Raw genomic sequence first — 20268 nt, 5'->3', positions numbered from 1 at the left:
CTGGCTAGCTGGACTAATAAACCAGGCTGTTGGACGCGGCTGCTCGCAGCCTGACGTCTACAGGCGTCAGGTATCACACTTCTAATACATCACATACTCCCATACTGTGGTATCACAAACTCCCAGTGAGTATAAGAAATATTGCCGGAACAAAAGTCTTAACAAAAAAACTTGGCAGGTTTCTGCAAGAATTGCCTGACCAACCGGGCTGTAGTGGATATGCGGGCCGCTCCAGGCAACAGGCTGCTGGATGAAGCTCTTGCCAGCTTATCCTGGCCCCGGGTCGAGCTTGGGGAGTAGAAGAGCTCCCAGACCCCTACACCTTTACCATGGTGCGGGCTAAAACAGTATGACGGGGGAAGAGTTGTATTTTATATATACCAATAAAACAAATGAAACTTAATTAATGTATAAAAGTTTCATGATGTATACATGGCCTGAGGTGAGGCTAGCCTCTTGTATGGATTTAATCTTGTATGGTCCCTTCCACCCCACTTCCCCCATGACTGCTCCTGTCCCGATTGGTCCCTTCCATTTATTATTTTCTACCACAGTGGCCAGGTCTGTGGTAGAAAATAATAAAATAAAAAAACCCTACCCCGTCTGGTCCTGACCCGTATGGTGGGACACCCCTCCCCCCTCCCCTCCCCTTCCGTCTGGTTTCGTCCCGTCAGTGCCAGTCCCTTATCGTGTCCCCGTCCCTTATCGTGTCCCCGTGTGGCTCTGCTCCACATTTGATCACTTACACAGAGGATACTTACGTGACGCAACCTGCTAGCTACAAGTGTCAGGCGAGCTGCCATGCCCACCTGGCCGTATCATTAGATGGTGGTTGTGATCTCTGGCGGGATTCGGGCAACATTTTCACGGCATAACGCTGTATTTTTGCTAGCTTTCCTCATTTGACGAGTCACTTACACTCCCGGGTCTTCAATGGCAGAAGCGTGGGTGACACTGTCCACACTTTCCGCAATGTTATATCCAGCTGAAGCCTCGGGTTTCGTGTGGAGGCGGATTTTGGTGGCCGGTCTGTACCCTGACCTTTGTTGCCTTTGTAACAAAAGCAGGTGTAACTCAGCCGTGTGGAATTGAAGGGCGTTTCCAGAACTTGCACCTTGCAAACATGTGCTTCTTATCTTATAAACCAACTAACAGAGTTCTTTGGTTTAATATAGAGAAACAATTGAGTGCTCACAATGCACATTCTACTTTGGATTCAACTTAAATTGACTTAACTTCGACTCGGAGAAGATTCTGGTAAATTCGTGTTTGAAAATGAGTGTTGAAATTTAGAGCAGATTACTGGGTATCACATGACGTTGGATAGCCGGATTGTTTAAAGCATAGGTTAAACATTTACTGGTGAGTGTATCTGAGCATAAAGAGGAACTGCAGTGTGTTTGTCTTGTCACATGATTAGGAGGGGCAGATTAAGGTGGTTGGTTCATCTACATTCACTTGCCAGTAAACTGATATTCAATGTGCCGCCTAGGTTACAAAAGTTGAACCCAGCTGTGCCTCTCTGGCTAACACACTTTCTACCCTCTTACTAAATATGATAAGTTAATTGTTGAATTTGTTATTCAGAGCAATTGTTTTTAAAATGTTTAATATGGAGAAAGATCAGTCTCGTACAGTGTTTGAGTTGATTGTTTCTGTGGTCTGTGTAATTTGCGGACAATCCATAGGTTATGTTGTAACAAAATTGTTCACCACCTCGTGGGACTTGCACAAGTGGCTCAACTGTGTGACAGTTATTAATGACAGAATTGTTGGTGATGCAGATGGATGCAGTAAAGTCGAAGATAGTGTAGATTCCTTATCACGATATCTTTTGCAATTTTTCTGTTGCGTGTTTCAGTATGGTGTCCTCTTAACACTTGTTATTTCTCTTTCCAGGTGGCCATAAAAATCATAGACAAAACTCAATTAAATCCAGGGTCTTTACAAAAAGTAAGTATTACAATATTTAAAAAAAAAAAAAAATATATATATATATATATATATATATATTTGAATATATATATATATATATATATATATTTGAATATATATATATATATATATATATATATTTTCAGTTGTATATAGTCCTGGGGACCATTCAGGCTTGTTTGCATATATATATTTGAATATATGTATATATATATATATATTTGAATATATGTATATATATATATATATTTGAATATATGTATATATATATATATATTTGAATATATGTATATATATATATATTTGAATATATGTATATATATATATATATTTGAATATATGTATATATATATATATATTTGAATATATGTATATATATATATATATTTGAATATATGTATATATATATATATATTTGAATATATGTATATATATATATATATTTGAATATATGTATATATATATATATATTTGAATATATGTATATATATATATATATATATTTGAATATATGTATATATATATATATATATATTTGAATATATGTATATATATATATATATATATTTGAATATATGTATATATATATATATATATATTTGAATATATGTATATATATATATATTTGAATATATGTATATATATATATTTGAATATATGTATATATATATATATATATTTGAATATATGTATATATATATATATATATATTTGAATATATGTATATATATATATATATATTTGAATATATGTATATATATATATATATATTTGAATATATGTATATATATATATATATTTGAATATATGTATATATATATATATATTTGAATATATGTATATATATATATATATTTGAATATATATATATATATATATATATATATATATATATATATATATATATATATATATATATATATATATATGACAATGTCAGACCACGGAGGAAAAATGAAACAGGAAATTTCCTTAAGTACTTTCGTATATTAAATACATCTTCAGAAGGTCATTTTACAGATCGAGTGATGGGTATAAATAGGCAGGAAGGAGTGGTGAAGTAAGGTGAGGTACAATACTTGGACAACGCAGAAGGCCCATTGGCCCATCAGATGCACCCAATTGGCACATCCGATGTAGCACAATGGCCCATCTGATACAGCAGACATACAGGCATAATATATAGGTAATTATAACATAAAGAAGTAAATATATACAATAAATTAGTGGTCCTCGATTAGTGGCCTAATTTATTGTATATATTTACTTCTTTATGTTATAATTACCTATATATTATGCCTGTATGTCTGCTGTATCAGATGGGCCATTGTGCTACATCGGATGTGCCAATTGGGTGCATCTGATGGGCCAATGGGCCTTCTGCGTTGTCCAAGTATTGTACCTCACCTTACTTCACCACTCCTTCCTGCCTATTTATACCCATCACTCGATCTGTAAAATGACCTTCTGAAGATGTATTTAATATACGAAAGTACTTAAGGAAATTTCCTGTTTCATTTTTCCTCCGTGGTCTGACATTGTCACATTCTTAATCACGTGTTTATTTTCGTGATATACACACATATATATATATATAAAGTTTATGGACGGGAGTACCACCTCTGGCTGGAAGGGGACCCATAGCCCTGGAGGAATGCGCGCACAACGCATTAGAGGGAATGTTTGGGTTCTCTCCAATACAGTTTGTGTTTTCTCCTACCACACCCTTCCATTTTAGTTTTGCTTTATCAGACAACTACTGTACATCTTGTAACCTTTAAATAATACATTGAGTGTTGAAAGGTTATGGATCTTTTGGAGCTCCTCCGCTTCCGGACAAGAATCGAGGACCACTATACAGAATATGTAAAAGTGCTTCAAAGGTTTTGAATAACACTGTAGTCTAACCTTGTATTACTTGCCAGAATGGTTACTCATCAGTGTCGGCTCATCCACCCTCCAGTCTTTCCCCCTTCCCCCCCGTCTTCCCCCCCCCCCCCGTCTTCCCCCCTTCCCCCCCCCCCGTCTTCTCCCCCCGTCTTCCCCCCCCCGTCTTCCCCCCCCGTCTTCTCCCCCCGTCTTCTCCCCCCGTCTTCCCCCCCCGTCTTCCCCCCCCGTCTTCCCCCCCCGTCTTCCCCCCCCGTCTTCCCCCCCCGTCTTCCCCCCCCGTCTTCCCCCCCCGTCTTCCCCCCCCGTCTTCCCCCCCCGTCTTCCCCCCCCCGTCTTCCCCCCCCCGTCTTCCCCCCCCGTCTTCCCCCCCCGTCTTCCCCCCCCCGTCTTCCCCCCCGTCTTCCCCCCCCCCGTCTTCCCCCCCCCGTCTTCCCCCCCGTCTTCCCCCCCCGTCTTCCCCCCCGTCTTCCCCCCCCCGTCTTCCCCCCCCCGTCTTCCCCCTTTCCCTGTCTTCCTCCCTTCCCCCCCGTCTTCCTCCCTTCCCCCCCTCTTCCCCCCCTTCCCCCCCTTCCCCCCCCGTCTACCCCCCTTTCCCCCCCCCCGTCTACCCCTCCTTCCCCCCCCGTCATCCCCCCCTTCCCCTCCTTCCCCCCCCGTCATCCCCCCCTTCCCCCCGTCTTCCCCCCCCTTCCCCCCGTCTTCCCCCCCCTTCCCCCCGTCTTCCCCCCCCTTCCCCCCGTCTTCCCCCCCCTTCCCCCCGTCTTCCCCCCCCTTCCCCCCGTCTTCCCCCCCTTCCCCCCGTCTTCCCCCCCGTCTTCCCCCCCTTCCCCCCCGTCTTCCCCCCCTTCCCCCCGTCTTCTTCCCTTCCCCCCGTCTTCCCCCTTGCTCCCCCCGTCTTCCTCCCTTCCCCCCCCCCCGTCTTCCTCCCCCCCGTCTTCCTCCCCCCCGTCTTCCTCCCCCTGTCTTCCCGCCTTCCCTCCCCCCCCGTCTTCCCCCCTTCCCTCCCCCCCCCGTCTTCCCCCCTTCCCTCCCCCCCTGTCTTCCCCCCTTCCCTCCCCCCCTGTCTTCCCCCCTTCCCTCCCCCCCTGTCTTCCCCCCTTCCCTTCCCTCCCCCCCTGTCTTCCCCCCCTTGTCTTCCCCCCCTTCCCTCCCCCCCTTCCCTCCCCCCTGTCTTCCCCCCTTCCCTCCCCCTGTCTTCCCCCCTTCCCTCCCCCTTGTCTTCCCCCCCTTCCCTCCCCCTTGTCTTCCCCCCCCTTCCCTCCCCCCTGTCTTCCCCCCTTCCCTCCCCCCTGTCTTCCCCCCCCTTCCCTCCCCCTGTCTTCCTCCCCTTCCCTTCCCCCTGTCTTCCCCCCCTTCCCTCCCCCCTGTCTTCCCTCCCCCCCTTCCCTCCCCCCCTTCCCTCCCCCCTTCCCCCCCTTCCCTCCCCCCCTTCCCTCCCCCTCCTTCCCTCCCCCCCTTCCCTTCCTCCCTTCCCTTCCCTCCCCCCCTTCCCTCCCCCCCTTCCCTCCCCCCCTTCCCTCCCCCCGTCTTCCCCCCTTCCCTCCCCCCGTCTTACCCCCTTCCCTCCCCCCCCCTGTCTTCCCCCTTCCCCCCCCCCCCGGTCTTCCCCCTTCCCTCCCCCCCGTCTTCCCCCTTCCCTCCCCTCCTGTCTTCCCCCCTTCCCTCCCCCCCCGTCTTCCCCCCTCCTGTCTTTCCCCCTCCCGTCTTCCCCCCTTCCCTTCCCCTCGTCTTCCCCCCTTCCCTCCCCCCCGTCTTCCCCCCTCCCTGCCCCCCGTCTTCCCCCCTTCCCCCCCCCCGTCTTCCCCCCCTCTCTTCCCCCTCCCCCCCCCCGTCTTCAAAAGAGTTGAAATCGAAGTTCTACTGAACTTACTGGATCCCGTAGCCTCTCCGAGGCATAAACTAGGATTCCAGGTGTAATGGACGTACTGTAATTTCAAAATGAAAAAAAAAAAATGAATTTTTTTTCCTCAAAACAGTAAGTTGAGGTTCCTCTAGGAGAATTTCCTGCCATCCTAACCTACCAGTGTCAAAACTTCATGGAAAAATGTTAATTAAAAGTTTACTCTCCTAACCACGTAAGCCGGAGGACTCTTAACATAAGGCAGGACAGTACATCACTTTCGTGAGCCTATTTCATTTCAAAATAAGTCAGTTTTTGGCCATAGCGCGCATACGAGCAAAAAGCGACATTATTTTTAAGAGGACGGGTTGGACTTCTCCATGCAATTATCATTTGAGTAAAGTGCGGAATGTTTGCCGTGTTTGCCATAGAGTTTGTAGTAATAAATTTTATGATGCTGTATTATGAAGAGCAGTTTGTGTAAATACATGTATTTGGAGTAATAACATGTATGCATTTTTTCTCAACAGCTGTTCCGAGAAGTACGAATCATGAAAATTTTAGATCATCCTAATATCGTCAAACTCTTCCAAGTAAGTCTTGCAGAGCTTCACAGGTTTACAGAACAGTACTGTGTTACATATTGATTTATGTTTTGTTGAAATAAACATTTAATTATCAGTTTGCATTTTGAATTTGTTTAAATATTTTCCCAACAGGTAATAGAAACAGAAAAGACTTTGTACCTGGTAATGGAATATGCTAGTGGTGGAGAGGTGTTTGATTACTTGGTCTTCCATGGCAGAATGAAGGAAAAGGAGGCGCGGGCAAAGTTTAGACAGGTTGGTAACAATACCATTTTGTTTCCTGTATTTATTATGGATTTTCTGTGGGGAGCCCCTACGGTGCCCTGGAGCTTATCGGGCTAATGTATGTTATATTAGACTGGGACATAAGCTAAGGAGTTCAGACCTACCAGGGACCAGGGCCAGAACCTGGCCCCTTCAGAGAGGTTTCAGGGAGCAATGGCCCTGGAAAACCCCCTTGTGGTTGGGGTTTTCCTTATCGGCCATCGACCGAGGTTAGGCACCCAGAAAGGTAGGCATAACAAAACAAACCCCACATGGTAAAAAACAAAAAATTGAACAGAGAGGTAGAAACTCTCTACAATCCCAAGGAAACAAGCAAATGTCACACTTTACTGCCGCGCCGATCGTCCGTGAAGCCCTCCCCGCCCTGAGAGGGGGAGGGGGGAGCCCCGGACCTCACCGTGCCGGCTGCCTTGCATCAGCCGGTCGGCCGAGCGGGCAGCACACTGTACTTGTGATCCTGTGGTCCTGGGTTCGATCCGAGGTGCCGGCGAGAAACAATGGGCAAAGTTTTTCACCCTATGCCCCTGTTACCTAGCAGTAAAATAGGTACCTGGGTGTTAGTCAGCTGTCACGGGCTGCTTCCTGGGGGTGGAGGCCTGGTCGAGGACCGGGCCGCGGGGACACTAAAAGCTCCGAAATCATCTCAAGATAACCTCAAGAAGTTCGAAAGCTAATGTCAACCGGGATAGACGCTTCTCTGGCCTAGGTTTCCTAGGCAGTGTTTGCCTTGTGTGGCGTTCACTGCTGTGTGTTGTGTTGCCAGGTGTTCATCAGTACCAAGGCTGCATGCGCTTAGGGGCTTCCTTCCCTAAACGCCCTGTGAGGACTGCCCCTGCGTGACAGGACAAATTGAATACAATTTGAATGAAGACTTGAATTTCTCTAAATTACTGAATTCCGTTAAATAATTCATTATACAGTATCCACTCAATTTAACGGCCTCTTTTATACCGATCTGCTGGTATTAACGACCGGTTTGGGAGCCCAGTAGCTAGAGCCTGCTATACCGGTCTGCGGTCGATATTACCGACAGTCGGTATTGGGTTTGTTGTGGCATCAGCATCCCCTCACATGGCGACCAGGCCGCCACCGACCTGGATCGTCCAGAGTCATATATTACATCTTAATTTTCTTTTAAAATGATTCACTTTAATGAAGAAAATTGTAAATTATTATTAATAAAATATTTTGAAACAGTTTTTATTAAGCAAAAGTCTTTGTTTTCTTAATAAATACCTTTTATAGTATGTATAGGCACTAGGTATTTTTTTTCCCACGGTCCTAGTATGTACTCCGCCGGGCCATGTGTTCCCATTGTTTACCGTGAACTCGCGCGGCTAGCTTCAATTGTGAAGGATATTACTGTACTGTAATTGTGATCTTTTTAATTTACAAAATGCCAAAAGTTACCCAAAGGAAGCGCCTGACGGTTGCACAGAAGCTGGAGTTAATTAAGAAACTTGATAAAGGATATTCTCATGCACGACCAGCAGCAGAGTTTAACATCGGGAAAAGTACAGTAAGTGACATCAAGAAACAGAAGGATACTCTATTAAAATATGCCTGAAAATAAGTGTACATACAGTATGTACCCTGTATACAACATAAACAATATAAAACAAGCGCTGCAGAGGATGACGTAATCTTCACAGCTTCGTAATCTTCAGCTTCATTAAAAGTAAGTCAATTTACCAATTTTATTATAGTATTACAAGATATTAATTGTTTTTTTTCAACAAAAGCTACATATTAGTCTCTGCAAATGTATATTCTATCGTCAGCAGAGAAAAGGTGAGCTCAAAATATTTCGTCTTGGCTAGCTCTCAGTGACAAGGCTCGATCGCCATTGTTATGGCATGGCCGCCACAGCGTGTGTTGTAACATTAAAAGTCAGTCAATTTACCAATTTTATTATAGTATTACAAGATATTAGTTGTTTTTTTTCAACAAAAGCTACATATTAGTCTCTGCAAATGTATATTCTATCGTCAGCAGAGAAAAGGTGAGCTCAAAATATTTCGTCTTGGCTAGCTCTCAGTGACAAGGCTCGATCGCCATTGTTATGGCATGGCCGCCACAGCCTGTGTCGTAACATTAAAAATACATTACCTGCACTGTTCAGGGTAAATCAAAACACATCTCTAAAATTTTATTAAGACAATATTAACTCGCTGATTGATACATGAAATATTTTTCAATACAAAGGAATGAATCAATTTTTTCCCACCCATCTGGACTTGATCAGAGCGTGTTTACACATCATCCATGCAGCAGCCAGCAACTGGCTTAATCGTCGGCCGTGCACTAAATTGGAATGCAATTACACAATGAACTTTATTTAATTTTAGTTATACAGTATAAAATATATCCTACCTGAATGTTACTTGAAAAATTACCCGACCCGACTTAACGTCGGAAATAACGGAGCTCCGTAAATAACGACTTGGGCTCAGCCCCATATAGGCTGTTAAATTGAGTGGATACTGTACGTTACTTTAAGGCAAAGGCGCTGGCCATTTTGTAATCTTAACTGCTAATCCCTAGAGAGATGACCTTCCTCTACTTGAGTCAGGTCAAGTACCGTCTGACTCCAAACTTTTAAAACCCCCATGTCTATGAGAGAATCTACTGAATAATTCCCTACAACAAACCTAGTTTTGTTACATCCGGGTGACAGTCGCCACTTTTACCTCTGTCATGTTGCCTGTTGGGTCACTGACACCTTGACCCGGAGTCTTGAGAGATTTTTTTTAAATTTTTTAAATTTTGCCCCGAGGGGTGAGTTTATTGGGCAGCGCCACTCATCTTGTGAGTGGACATACTGCCATAACAGCATGTACAACACTCCCCAATAGGAAGAAAACCCGCTGGGTTGTTCATCCTGTCACTTGTACCCAGGCACAGCTGGGACTTGCTTAACTGTCTCAAGTGAACAGCTCCTCAAACAAGAAGATTAACATCTATCAACCCTTAAAAGCTTACGTTATCTTGCGGGTGCAAAATGGGGAAATCTTTTAAGAACAGTATCAATATTTGACAAATAGTGTTTTCCTAACTCAAACAATGTGGGGTTTATTATTCTACACATTTCTGATTTCTCTCAGGTGTTCACATTCATGTAGATAGTGGTTAAGGCGGTGTCCATCACTCTCACCACAGATTCTGCAACTTCGCTGATCAACTGTTGTTTCCATTCCATATCTCCATGGATATTTGTATCCAAGACGGATTCTCGCTATTACCGATTCTCTCCCTCGTCCTCCTCCTCTTCGGCCATAATGATTGGGATTGCCAGCTGCAACCATGTTGTACCATTGTATAGATTCACTGGTTTGTGCTTCTATCCTCCTTTCCTCAGTTACCTTGTCACGGTGATGTTGCCTGACAATACCTCTAATTTGTAGTAGTCTTGGGTATGAAGTATTCAATGTGGTCTCCTTCAGCACCTTCTGCAGCCAGCACATCTGCTCGTTCATTTCCACATATTCCAACATGGGAGGGGATCCACAGAAACTTGATGATTCTTCCCTGATTGGTAAGTACTCTCACAGCTCTCTTAATTTCAGCGACTATTGCAAGATTTTCTGCCCGATTTTCACTTAGGCTTTGCAGTGCTGCTTTTGAATCGGTGCAAATCACTGCACCATTAGTGTTCCGTTCAAGAAACCTTAACGCCATAACAATGGCAGTTAGGTCTGCTTGCGTTGAAGAGGCATAGTTCTCAATACGCGCTTTTTCTTCATTTTTGCGTTGGAAAGTATTATCCTTGATTACCGTGTATGCTGCACCAGCCCTGCCATTGACAGGATTAGATGACCCGTCAGTGTAGATTTGATCTAGTTCATCTCCGGCTTCTTTATAAATTTCCTTGAGATACTTGTGCCTCATTTCTTGTGGTATCATGTTGGATTTTTTCGTTGCCATTTCATTGATGATGATCTTGCACGAGTCATCCTCCCAGGGAGGTAACCTCTCTACAGGCAGGAGCTCACGGGCTTGCTCAAGCAGGTGAAGCTCTTCAAGGTAGCAGACTGATCTGTGATGCCATTTTTTGCTTCTCCTGTTTCCCCCTGAATGTAGCACAGAGCTCAGTTTTTTCTTAGCAATATCATTGTAATGGGGATCCCTGGCTATCCTAATTGCAAGCTTAGCATTCAGCTCCTGAATTCTGCTTTTAACACTGGGAAGGGACAACTCCTCTCGTAGATTAGATGTTTTGGCAGTTCTTGGAACTCCAAGAATGGTTGTCATGGCTTCATTTTGAATGCTTTCAAGCCTTTTCATATCGCTTTGGGAGTAGGTGCACAGAACTGGTGCGGCATAGTCTATGACGGAGCGCACATAGGCTGTGTACATCATTTTAAGCATGGCAATAGAGGCTCCATGTCCATTCCAGGTCATAGCTTTCAGTGCCCTGAGTCGACTTTTGCATGTTCCTATGAGTTGATTGAGCTCCTCTTTCTTTCCCTTGTTAGAGCCAACAGTGACGCCAAGGTACAGATAGTGGTCAACCCATTCAAGTGTTACACCATTAATTTGCAGTTCTTCATTTGCTCTCTGCTTGTGATGGGAGTATGCCTTTGTCTTGTTTGTGGAGAGTGTGAAACCGAGCTCAATACATTTCCTTCCAAGGAGTTCAATGGACTGTTAAATTTTTCCCAAGGTGGGAGCTTGTATTAGGACATCTGCATATCCTACTTGTTGTGATCCTTCCGGAAAATCAATATTTGCAATGGCGTTCATAAGTACATTGAATAGTGTAGGGCTTAAGACTCCGCCTTGAGGGGTCCCGAGTTCCATATTCATTGTTCTGGAGACTGCTCCATTGAAGCAAACCTTGGCTTTCCTTCCTGCGAGTAGTCTTCAACCCATTTCATGAGTCTCCCCTTGACACCCATGCATGCAAGCTCGTCTAGGATCGCAATCCCCTGTGCTTTGTCGAAGGCTCCTTTGATGTCAACAAATACAGAGTACCTAGCCGTGTCATTAGCAAAGTAATTAACTAGACAATTTGCTGTGCTCCGTCCTTTAACAAATCCATTGACCCCCTCCCCTTACCTGCCTATTTTGTGCAACAGTCGGTTTAGGATGATCCTTTCAAGCATCTTGCAAGTGCATGACACGAGACTGATAGGTCTGTAATTACCAGGGTCATTAGGCTTCGGTATGGGAACAATTATTGCGCGTTTCCATTGTGTGGGCAATACTCCACTTAGGAATGACTTCTTAAACAGGTGGAGTAGTGGATTCCCAGACACTTCACAAAGTGCATCGAGTATGTCGTAGGTGACGCCATCTTCACCAGGTGCTGTACATTTACCCTTTTTCATAGCGCCCCTTACTACTTGGGCTGTGATTGGTTCCCCATACTCGTCATCACTAGACAGTGCTCTTGTTATCCTAAATCTTCTGTCATGTCGCAGGAGTTGTTCCCTGCTGATTTCTGCAGGGAGGGAGGAGGAGGAGGATGCTGCATCACTCGTGAATTGGTTCCTCAGCCTTACCCTGGGGGTCTTTGTGAGCCACAGGCCGGGCTCTGCCCCCCTTAGCTATCTGAATTTTTGCCCACACTTGTCTTGCAGATGTTTCCCATCCAATAGAGCTAGTGAACTCAAGCCATTGTCTTTCCCGCTCTTTAATCTTCTCTTCCCTGGCTACTTGACACACAGTTTTAAACAACTCTTGGTTACTTTCAGTGGGATGTCTCCGGTACTCTCTATTCACGTCTTGTACATTTGCGTTAAGCATCTTTATGTAATCATTCTCATACCATTTTATTTTCTTCCTCTGAGGGTTACTTCGCCCAGGTGTACGGCGTAGAATTCTTAGACAGCTCTCAATTTGGTGATTAACACTTTCGCGCTCTCCGCAAAGGTCACTCAGCCAACCGAATGTGCGCGCTGCGTTTTTATCGCTTAAGCGTAAAAACAAAAATGTGTATACTCTTTTTACTCTTCTGACCTTAGTTCTCATGCTACGTATTTCATTTTGGTACCAACGTGTTCGCAATAAAATTCTCTAGAAGAACATCAGTAAAATAAGTCACGAAACATATAGGGATACCAGCACCAAATAAATAACTACGTAGATGACTCGCCGTGAGCGCCCATCAGCAACAAAATGTTTTTACTCTTGGGATTGTAATCACCTCCACACTTGTTCTACAGCGTTAATTTTGGTATCAATAGACTCGCAATGAAATTCCCAACACGGTGCTATGAATATAAGCGTAGAATAATGATGCAGCCCGCCCGCAAGAGTGTGGGAAGTGGTGAAATTGTTTTCCGGTATCGGTGACGGGACGACGCACGGCGCTTTGAAAGTTTATACTTATTTCGCTCTCATGACATTAATTTTTTATGTACGTCATTCATTTTTATGTCAATGTGTTCGCAATAGAATGTTCTATGTGCCCATAGGTAAAAAATATCAACAAAGCGTAAGTTAGAATAACGACAAATATAAAACAACGCTGGAACATATCAGTGAGCGTCAAACACACACGAAATATTTTTACTTTTGTTATGTTTGTCAAGTTTATACTTGTTGCACACTGTTATTTTTGGTTGTATATTGATCGGAATAAAATTCCCTAAACAGACATATGCATATAATACATGATATAGGGGAAGAATTACCAGTATAAACGGCTAAAGTCACCAACCTGCAACCCGTTTGGGACAAAATACCATTTGATCGAAGTTATCCACACCTTTCATGAACTTATTGTACCATGAAGCCTAGTGGTGAGAAAGAGAGCCTCATGGCGCGCAGTTTGAAACAAACCCAAAGGAAATCGGATAAAAATTGAATTTTATACAAATATTTTAAAAGTTGACATAACTTTATGTCCACTATGCGTTAGCGTTAGACGAAACCGAACGCGCCGGCGCGTCCAGATAGCGCGAAAGTGTTAAGGTCATCAACAAATGTGTCAATGTCTTTTGGGATTTGGTACTCTGTGAACCAGTAACTCATCCTGTTTATGAAGTGCGGCCTCATATCTGGTCCGAGTGATAACCTTTTTCTTTTATGTCTCTTACCTTCTCTTGCTCATGTCGACGGTGGTAATCAGTGCCCAATGGTCACTACATAAACTGTGCACAATGTGTGTACTGGCATCCGTGTCCTGTGCATTCAGCAGGAGAGCATAGTCTAATCTTCCTCCTCTGAGGTGAGTTGGCTGTTCATTACCCAGAACTCTAAGGTTTTCACTTCCCCTGACAAGGAGTGACAGTTTCCGTCCATTGACATTGGGCTGATGACAGTTGGCACCAAAGTGTGGGTGTCTGGCATTCTCTGCCTCTCACTGGAGGTCCTAAGAGTCCATTTCATATATAACCAACCTCGCGCACATTTAGAATGGGTACGGAAAAATCAGAGTTTTCTTGGTTGGCGCAGTTTTCCGCCAACCGAAAATACTCGGCTGGCGCAGTTAAGTGGTTAATGCGACAATATCTGGGACTTTGAGCTGAATTATATCCTTCAACTCCAATATTTTTTATCTCACTCCATCTATAGTACTCTCGGGAATATGTTCCCCTTCCCTTTGTTCTTTACACCCCTTCCTTTAATGATTTTGTTGCTTTGTCTTTATGTACCATTTCACAAGCTTTCCAGTCCCTGACACTTTGTAGAGAAAAGAATTTCTTTTTTCTTCATTTCTATCCCCATTTAGAAGTTTTGCTTCAATGAGGTTCATTTTCAGCTTTTCTCTGCCATCTTTTGAGAGGTCTTGTCTTATTGGTCAAAGTTTGCCATTCTCGTCACATTGCAATTTTCTGGTATTCCAAAGCACTTCTTTCATATACTTCACTTCATTAAACGTCACCCTTAAGGGGTCGGTTCTTGTCTTTCTCATATTTTCCTATACTCCTAAAATCACTAACATGCTTCTTTGAATTTAGGCCTTCTCCTAATCCTACTATTTTTTCTATGATTTTTCATCTCTTTTGCTGCTCAGTCCACCCTAGATGAAATTTCCTTCTCTAAACATCCAAAAATTATGGACTTCTATTTACAGTATTACACACAGAGATCACACTAACGTGATGCATCAAATTTTGCAAGTATTTACCTCCTTAAAATTTTCTTAGATTAAGGACCTGCCCGAAACGCTGCGCGTGCTAGTGGCTTTACAAGACTGTAATTACCATAATTGTATCCTCACATTCCTTATGTACATTCTTGTATATGCATAAATAAATAAATAAATAAATGAACAAATCCACAAGGGCCGTGACGAGGATTCGAACCTGCGTCCGGGAGCATCCCAGACACTGCCTTAATCGACTGAGCTTCTTCCCTTTGCAGGGGGGGGGGGGATTGTGTAAAGTTCTGGTTTGTGCCTCGGAGAGGCTACGGGATCCAATAAGTTCAGTAGAACTTCGGTTTCAACCCTTTTAACCCTGTCGTAGCTCAGTCGATTAAGGCAGTGTCTGGGATGCTCCTGGACGCAGGTTCGAATCCTCGTCACGGCCCTTGTGGATTTGTTCTATTTACAGTGTTTTGTACCAGTTTACTGTTGGTTACCAGTTCTTTCCTAATTGCTTGCCTAAGATCAGCTTCTCGTTTATCATTTCTGGTTTTGACTTGCAAACATACTTCCTAAATCGTCTCTTTCTTTTACAAATTGGGCATACGACATTCTATTTTTTTTTTTTTATACTTTTCTAGTTCTTTATTAACCTCCTCTGTGAGTTGTCAATGAAGTTTCCAGTTGCAGATCCTTGCCTAATTATGTTAGCCCTCAGGATCCCTTGGAGTTGTTCACCATGTGAGTCTATTTTCTTGTTTATTTCTTCAGTCACCACACTTCACTTTCCACACCTCATTTTCTTTCACTAGTTCCTCGATTTGCTCCTCCTGATTTGTTACCTTGTCTGTTAATGCAGTAAAAATCTTACCTTGCTGAAGAATACTTCCTTTTTAGAGTGCAAAGCTCACTCCTAAGAGCTCCATTGTGCTCTTCCAATTTAAGCACTTTCTTCATACTTCTTTTGCATATCCTCTAACCTGCCAAAAAACACCTCCTTTTCTTATATCTTGTGGTGAGAATCCTTTGAAACGGTAGTCTGTTGGTGTGTTTACATTCCCCGTGGTGGCAGCGGTGGCCATCTTTGTTTTTGTTCTAGAACAAAAACTAACTTTTCCAACTACTGTTTTCCAACTACTATTTTCACTCGCCTCTACTTGTTTGTCTGTGTGTGTGTGTGTGTGTGTGTGTGTGTGTGTGTGTGTGTGTGTGTGTGTGTGTGTGTGCATTTTTCTAGTAGCATTTACTGTACTGTTAATTTTAAGTATTCAAGTTCATTTCTTTGTGAAATAATTATACTAGTGTTTGTTTTTCAGATTGTGTCTGCTGTACAGTACTGCCACCAAAAGAAAATAATTCACAGAGATTTAAAAGCGGAAAATTTACTCCTGGACTCGGAAATGGTGATCAAAATAGCAGATTTTGGTTTTAGCAATGAATTTACTCCAGGGAATAAATTGGACACATTCTGTGGTAGTCCACCATATGCAGCTCCTGAGCTGTTTCAAGGTTGGTTATTCAGTATTATTCTTAAAAAGTTACTGCCCACAGGTAAATTCATTTACAGACATGACAGAAATTACCTCTGGTTAATTTGAATTTTATATAACTTAAAAATATTAGTTCACAAAGGTAATGGAAACAGCAAAGTTGCTTGTTCTAGTTTTTTTTTTTTTTTTTTTTTTTTTTTTTTTTTTGTATATATAGGCTACACAAATCTCAACGTCTAATCTTGATTAGATGTTGAGATGTAAGTCTTGTCCTAACCACACACTCAGACCTTGACAAAGCACCCGAGAGAGTGCGAAAGACTTAATTTCAAGAAAGTGTAGTTCCATTACATAAATTTCACAAATATACAAGTGTGGATTTTTATCCTATGTTATTATGTCTGTGAGAAGACATTACTATCACCATGTAGTGTAAGTACAACAAACCTAAGCCTAGCTATTTATAATTTTGTTTACAGCAATAGCTTCTAAGTTGAAAGTTCTTGCTTATTATATACTGTACAGTACTAGGTTATCTGCAAATCATAATGCAGCGCTCTGTCTGTGTTTTAGTTTGATTAATATTAAATGCAACATAGAGTACATACATGTTTGTGAAAGAAATGAGGAGAGTTTCTTCATTGGTAATCTTTATAGAAAAACATTGGCATTGACTGTCTTGCATATGTTAAGAATTTTGCTGCAAACTGAAGCTTCCATATATTTTAGATGCTGTTATCTTGGCAGGTAAAAAGTACGATGGTCCTGAAGTAGATGTTTGGTCTTTGGGTGTAATTCTCTACACTTTAGTTTCTGGCTCATTACCCTTCGACGGATCTAATTTAAAAGAACTTCGAGAACGGGTATTAAGGGGTAAATATCGAATACCCTTCTACATGTCCACCGATTGTGAGAATCTGCTCAAGAAGTTCCTGGTGCTTAACCCAGCGCGTAGGGCATCACTAGAGGTAAGTGTCACAAATTTAATGAGTGATTTAGTGATTGTGAGGTTCTACAGATTAATTTTTAGGATCACCAGTAGATGCATTATTGTTTTGCTCTAATTGTTTTTTATTGACAGATTTTCAATCTGTATCTGAAACATCTCTTATTGTCAACTTAAGTTTGTACTCATGTTTGAAAAAATGTAGATTGAATTTAGCATTGTTGCTCCATAGAATCTTGTCTTTGGGGTATAATCTTTTTGGAGTATCATTGATTTGAAGGCAACTGCAGTTTGGTAATAAAACTGGGCTCGGAGATTAGAACTCTTCTCAGAAACCTCTCCGGGTATATATATACTGTGTGTGTGTGTGTGTGTGTACTTACCTAGTTGTGCTTGCGGGGGTTGAGCTCTGGCTCTTTGGTCCCACCTCTCAACTGTCAATCAACTGGTGTACAGATTCCTGAGCTTACTGGGCTCTATGAAATCTACATTTGAAACTGTGTATGGAATCTGCCTCCACCACATCACTACTTGCTGCATTCCATTTGTCAACTACTGACACGGAAAAAAAATCTTTCTACTGTGTGTGACTCATCTGGGTGCTAAGTTTCCTCCTGTAATTACCTAAGTGTAGTAACAGGATGAGAGCTATGCTCATGGTGTCCTGTCTTCCCAGCAATTTTTGTCAACATTTTGAAACTACTGATGGTTTTGGCCTCCACCTCCTTCTCAACTTGGGAAAAAAACACCTACTGGGTGTTCTTTGAAAGTAAGGTCTTCTGACATGATTACTCTCCAATATTTTGCATTGCTTTTTTCTTCAATAGTGTGGTTTGACTGCATTTATTTTAGGTTTTCATTATTTCCTTAGAGCAGTAACTGAGAATTATCTTAAACATCATGTTATTTTCTGTGGCCCATTGGAGGTTTGTTGTATCATGTCTACTTGTGAAAATCCTAGTGTCATCTGAAAAGGATGATACAATAGTGTAGCTTGTATCCATGTCTGTCTGATAACAGAATGAGAGAAGTACCAGAGCACAAGCACAGTACCTTGGGACTGTTTTTTCATTGTAGATGATCCAAATTGAACTTTAACTTTTTCACTTTAGGTTCTGTCTTGAGGAAATTGGATACATTTTCCTTCTTTGCCAGTAAACACCATGGTCACATTTGTCAAAATCTTTTGCAAAATCTGTATACAGCATATTACATTGGCATTTTGCTTGCCTCTCATAATGTGTTAAGGCCAGGTCATAGTGGTCTAACAATTGAGACAGAAGTGCCATCTTGTGAACCCACGTTGCCCAGGATTATGTAGACATTCTGATTCGGTGTGTTTTGTGATTGTATTTATTAGCACTTTCAGATTTTTAATGTGTTAGAACTATTGGTCTCTAATTTTTTGTCTGCTTTACTACCTCCTTTTTGGAGTGGCAAGAATTCTGCAGTTTTAAGAATGTTGTGAATAACACCAGTATCTAGGCTCTCCCTCCAAAAGATGCTTAGGGCCTGTGAGTGTCTTGCCATTCTTTGTGAATATATAAATCCAGGAATTCAGGCCTGGTGCAGTGCATGATGTGTGTGGCTACTTCAGTTTTCAGTGGGATTAGGTCGACATCTGATATAGTTGGATATTTGTACCACATTCATTAATAATTCTTTTGGATCATTTATCTTCAGTGTGTTCAGGGAAGCACTGAAAGCAATCATACTGTAACTTCAGTATTTTGGTCATTTCTTTATCAGTGAAAATTCCATCACCCATATGCAAAGGCCCATTGCTAGATGTAGTTTTTGTTAAAGGATTCAGATTTTGCACAAGGGAAAATGTACTTTGTAATTCTATTTCACAGATGGTCTTTTGCACTCGTCCTATCCTGAAGTTTGATTCTTCCAACTTAAGCTCGATAGTGTCTATTTCTATTTATAACGTTCCTTGTCATTCTTGCAATAGAGTGGAGCGTTTGAGTTCTGCAATCTATCTTAATGCCTCTAGAGGCAATGTTGTTCTTGTGCCAGTTTGCATCTTTTTTTCTTTTTCTTAATGGTATGTGACTTGAACACATTTGTAGTGCTGTTATGCCTATTTTCTTGTGGCACTGGTTTAGGTATGCATTATCTAGCCGTTTCTACAAGGTGTTTCTACACTTCTCTGGTGTTTCTACACACCAGCTTATTTCTACAAGGTCTTGGTTTATTTTTTACCATTTAATCAATTTATTAACATTTAATTTAATGAATTTTGTTTCTCTTGGACTAGAGACTGGCTGCACAGGTCTATTGTCCATGCATGTTTGAACTTCGATTAGGCTGTAATCTAAGTAATATGTATTTTAGCTTAAAAAAATCATGATCCTCTTTATGCCTCTGTGGTGGAATTTTGCATTAGTGTGTGGCGGACAGCGTTAATCACCACCACCTCTGTTTAGGGCACAAGGTGGGGGCAGGAGGCTAGACCCTGCTTTTAGTAGAGCCTGGCAAGATGGTATGGGCCCAAGGGCATAAGCATAAGCTCTGAAGAACCACTAAAGGAGCCACACCAGGAGTTTAAAATTAAATGTGTAGTTTTGACTTGTATTTACTGTTAAAAAATAACTGACTATTTGCAGTGATTATTTATATTTTAATATTTTATGATGTAAATGTTACCAATTTCCTATTAGAATATATGGTTCATGTAACTCGATACCAGGCCAAAAGTGTTCCCAAAACAGAATATTATTATAAGTGTAACCAATACCAATAATAGCATTTGAGGGGATGGGTAGAATTCTGTACATAAAATTTCTAAGGAGAAAAGACTGTTATTACCAAGTGTGCTGTGACCAATTGTTGACATTTACATAATTCAAAAAGTGTACATATCCTAAGTTCATGAATTGCACATGGATTAACTATCCAGCTGTTATATAGGACCCATGTTTTAGTGCTGGTTAGCATTGTAAATGTGTGGCCACGTTTGTGATAGAAAATAATAAAAAAAATAAAATAACCATATTACCCTCCTTACTCTCCCTGTGGCAATCCCCTCCACTTTCATCAACTTATTCAGGATCGTTATCACACTCCATCCCTTTCTGAACATTTTCCAGGTCAATATTCTCTCCCAGCCTCTCCAATTATTCCATGGATCTATGTCAAATCCTTCAAAAACATTAACCTCACATTCATTCATCTGTGCCTGTACTAGGAAATGTCACAAGCTTATTAAAATATCACAAGCTATAAAAATTAGCCTTGCTATAATTAATCTTAAA

At 42.0% G+C, this 20268-nt stretch overlaps 1 protein-coding gene across 39 annotated transcripts in view; it reads left to right on the top strand.

The window, feature by feature from the left end:
• LOC123758126 (MAP/microtubule affinity-regulating kinase 3) overlaps positions 1-20268 on the top strand; it is a 286973-nt gene that overhangs the window by 173815 nt on the left and 92890 nt on the right. For all 39 annotated transcript variants that reach the window (XR_006772863.2, XR_006772866.2, XR_011229396.1 and 36 more), the window contains 5 exons: positions 1900-1953; positions 6196-6258; positions 6385-6507; positions 15889-16081; positions 16810-17030. Coding sequence is in view for 35 of the 39 variants with exons in the window: in XM_045742310.2 (XP_045598266.1) it covers positions 1900-1953; positions 6196-6258; positions 6385-6507; positions 15889-16081; positions 16810-17030 (654 nt within the window). In the remaining 4 variants the exon portion in view is untranslated. The remainder of the gene's footprint in view (positions 1-1899; positions 1954-6195; positions 6259-6384; positions 6508-15888; positions 16082-16809; positions 17031-20268) is intronic.

This window comes from Procambarus clarkii, chromosome 22 (assembly GCF_040958095.1).
Source record: "Procambarus clarkii isolate CNS0578487 chromosome 22, FALCON_Pclarkii_2.0, whole genome shotgun sequence".
NCBI lineage: Eukaryota > Metazoa > Arthropoda > Malacostraca > Decapoda > Cambaridae > Procambarus > Procambarus clarkii.
This window is presented reverse-complemented; position numbering and strand designations above follow the sequence as displayed.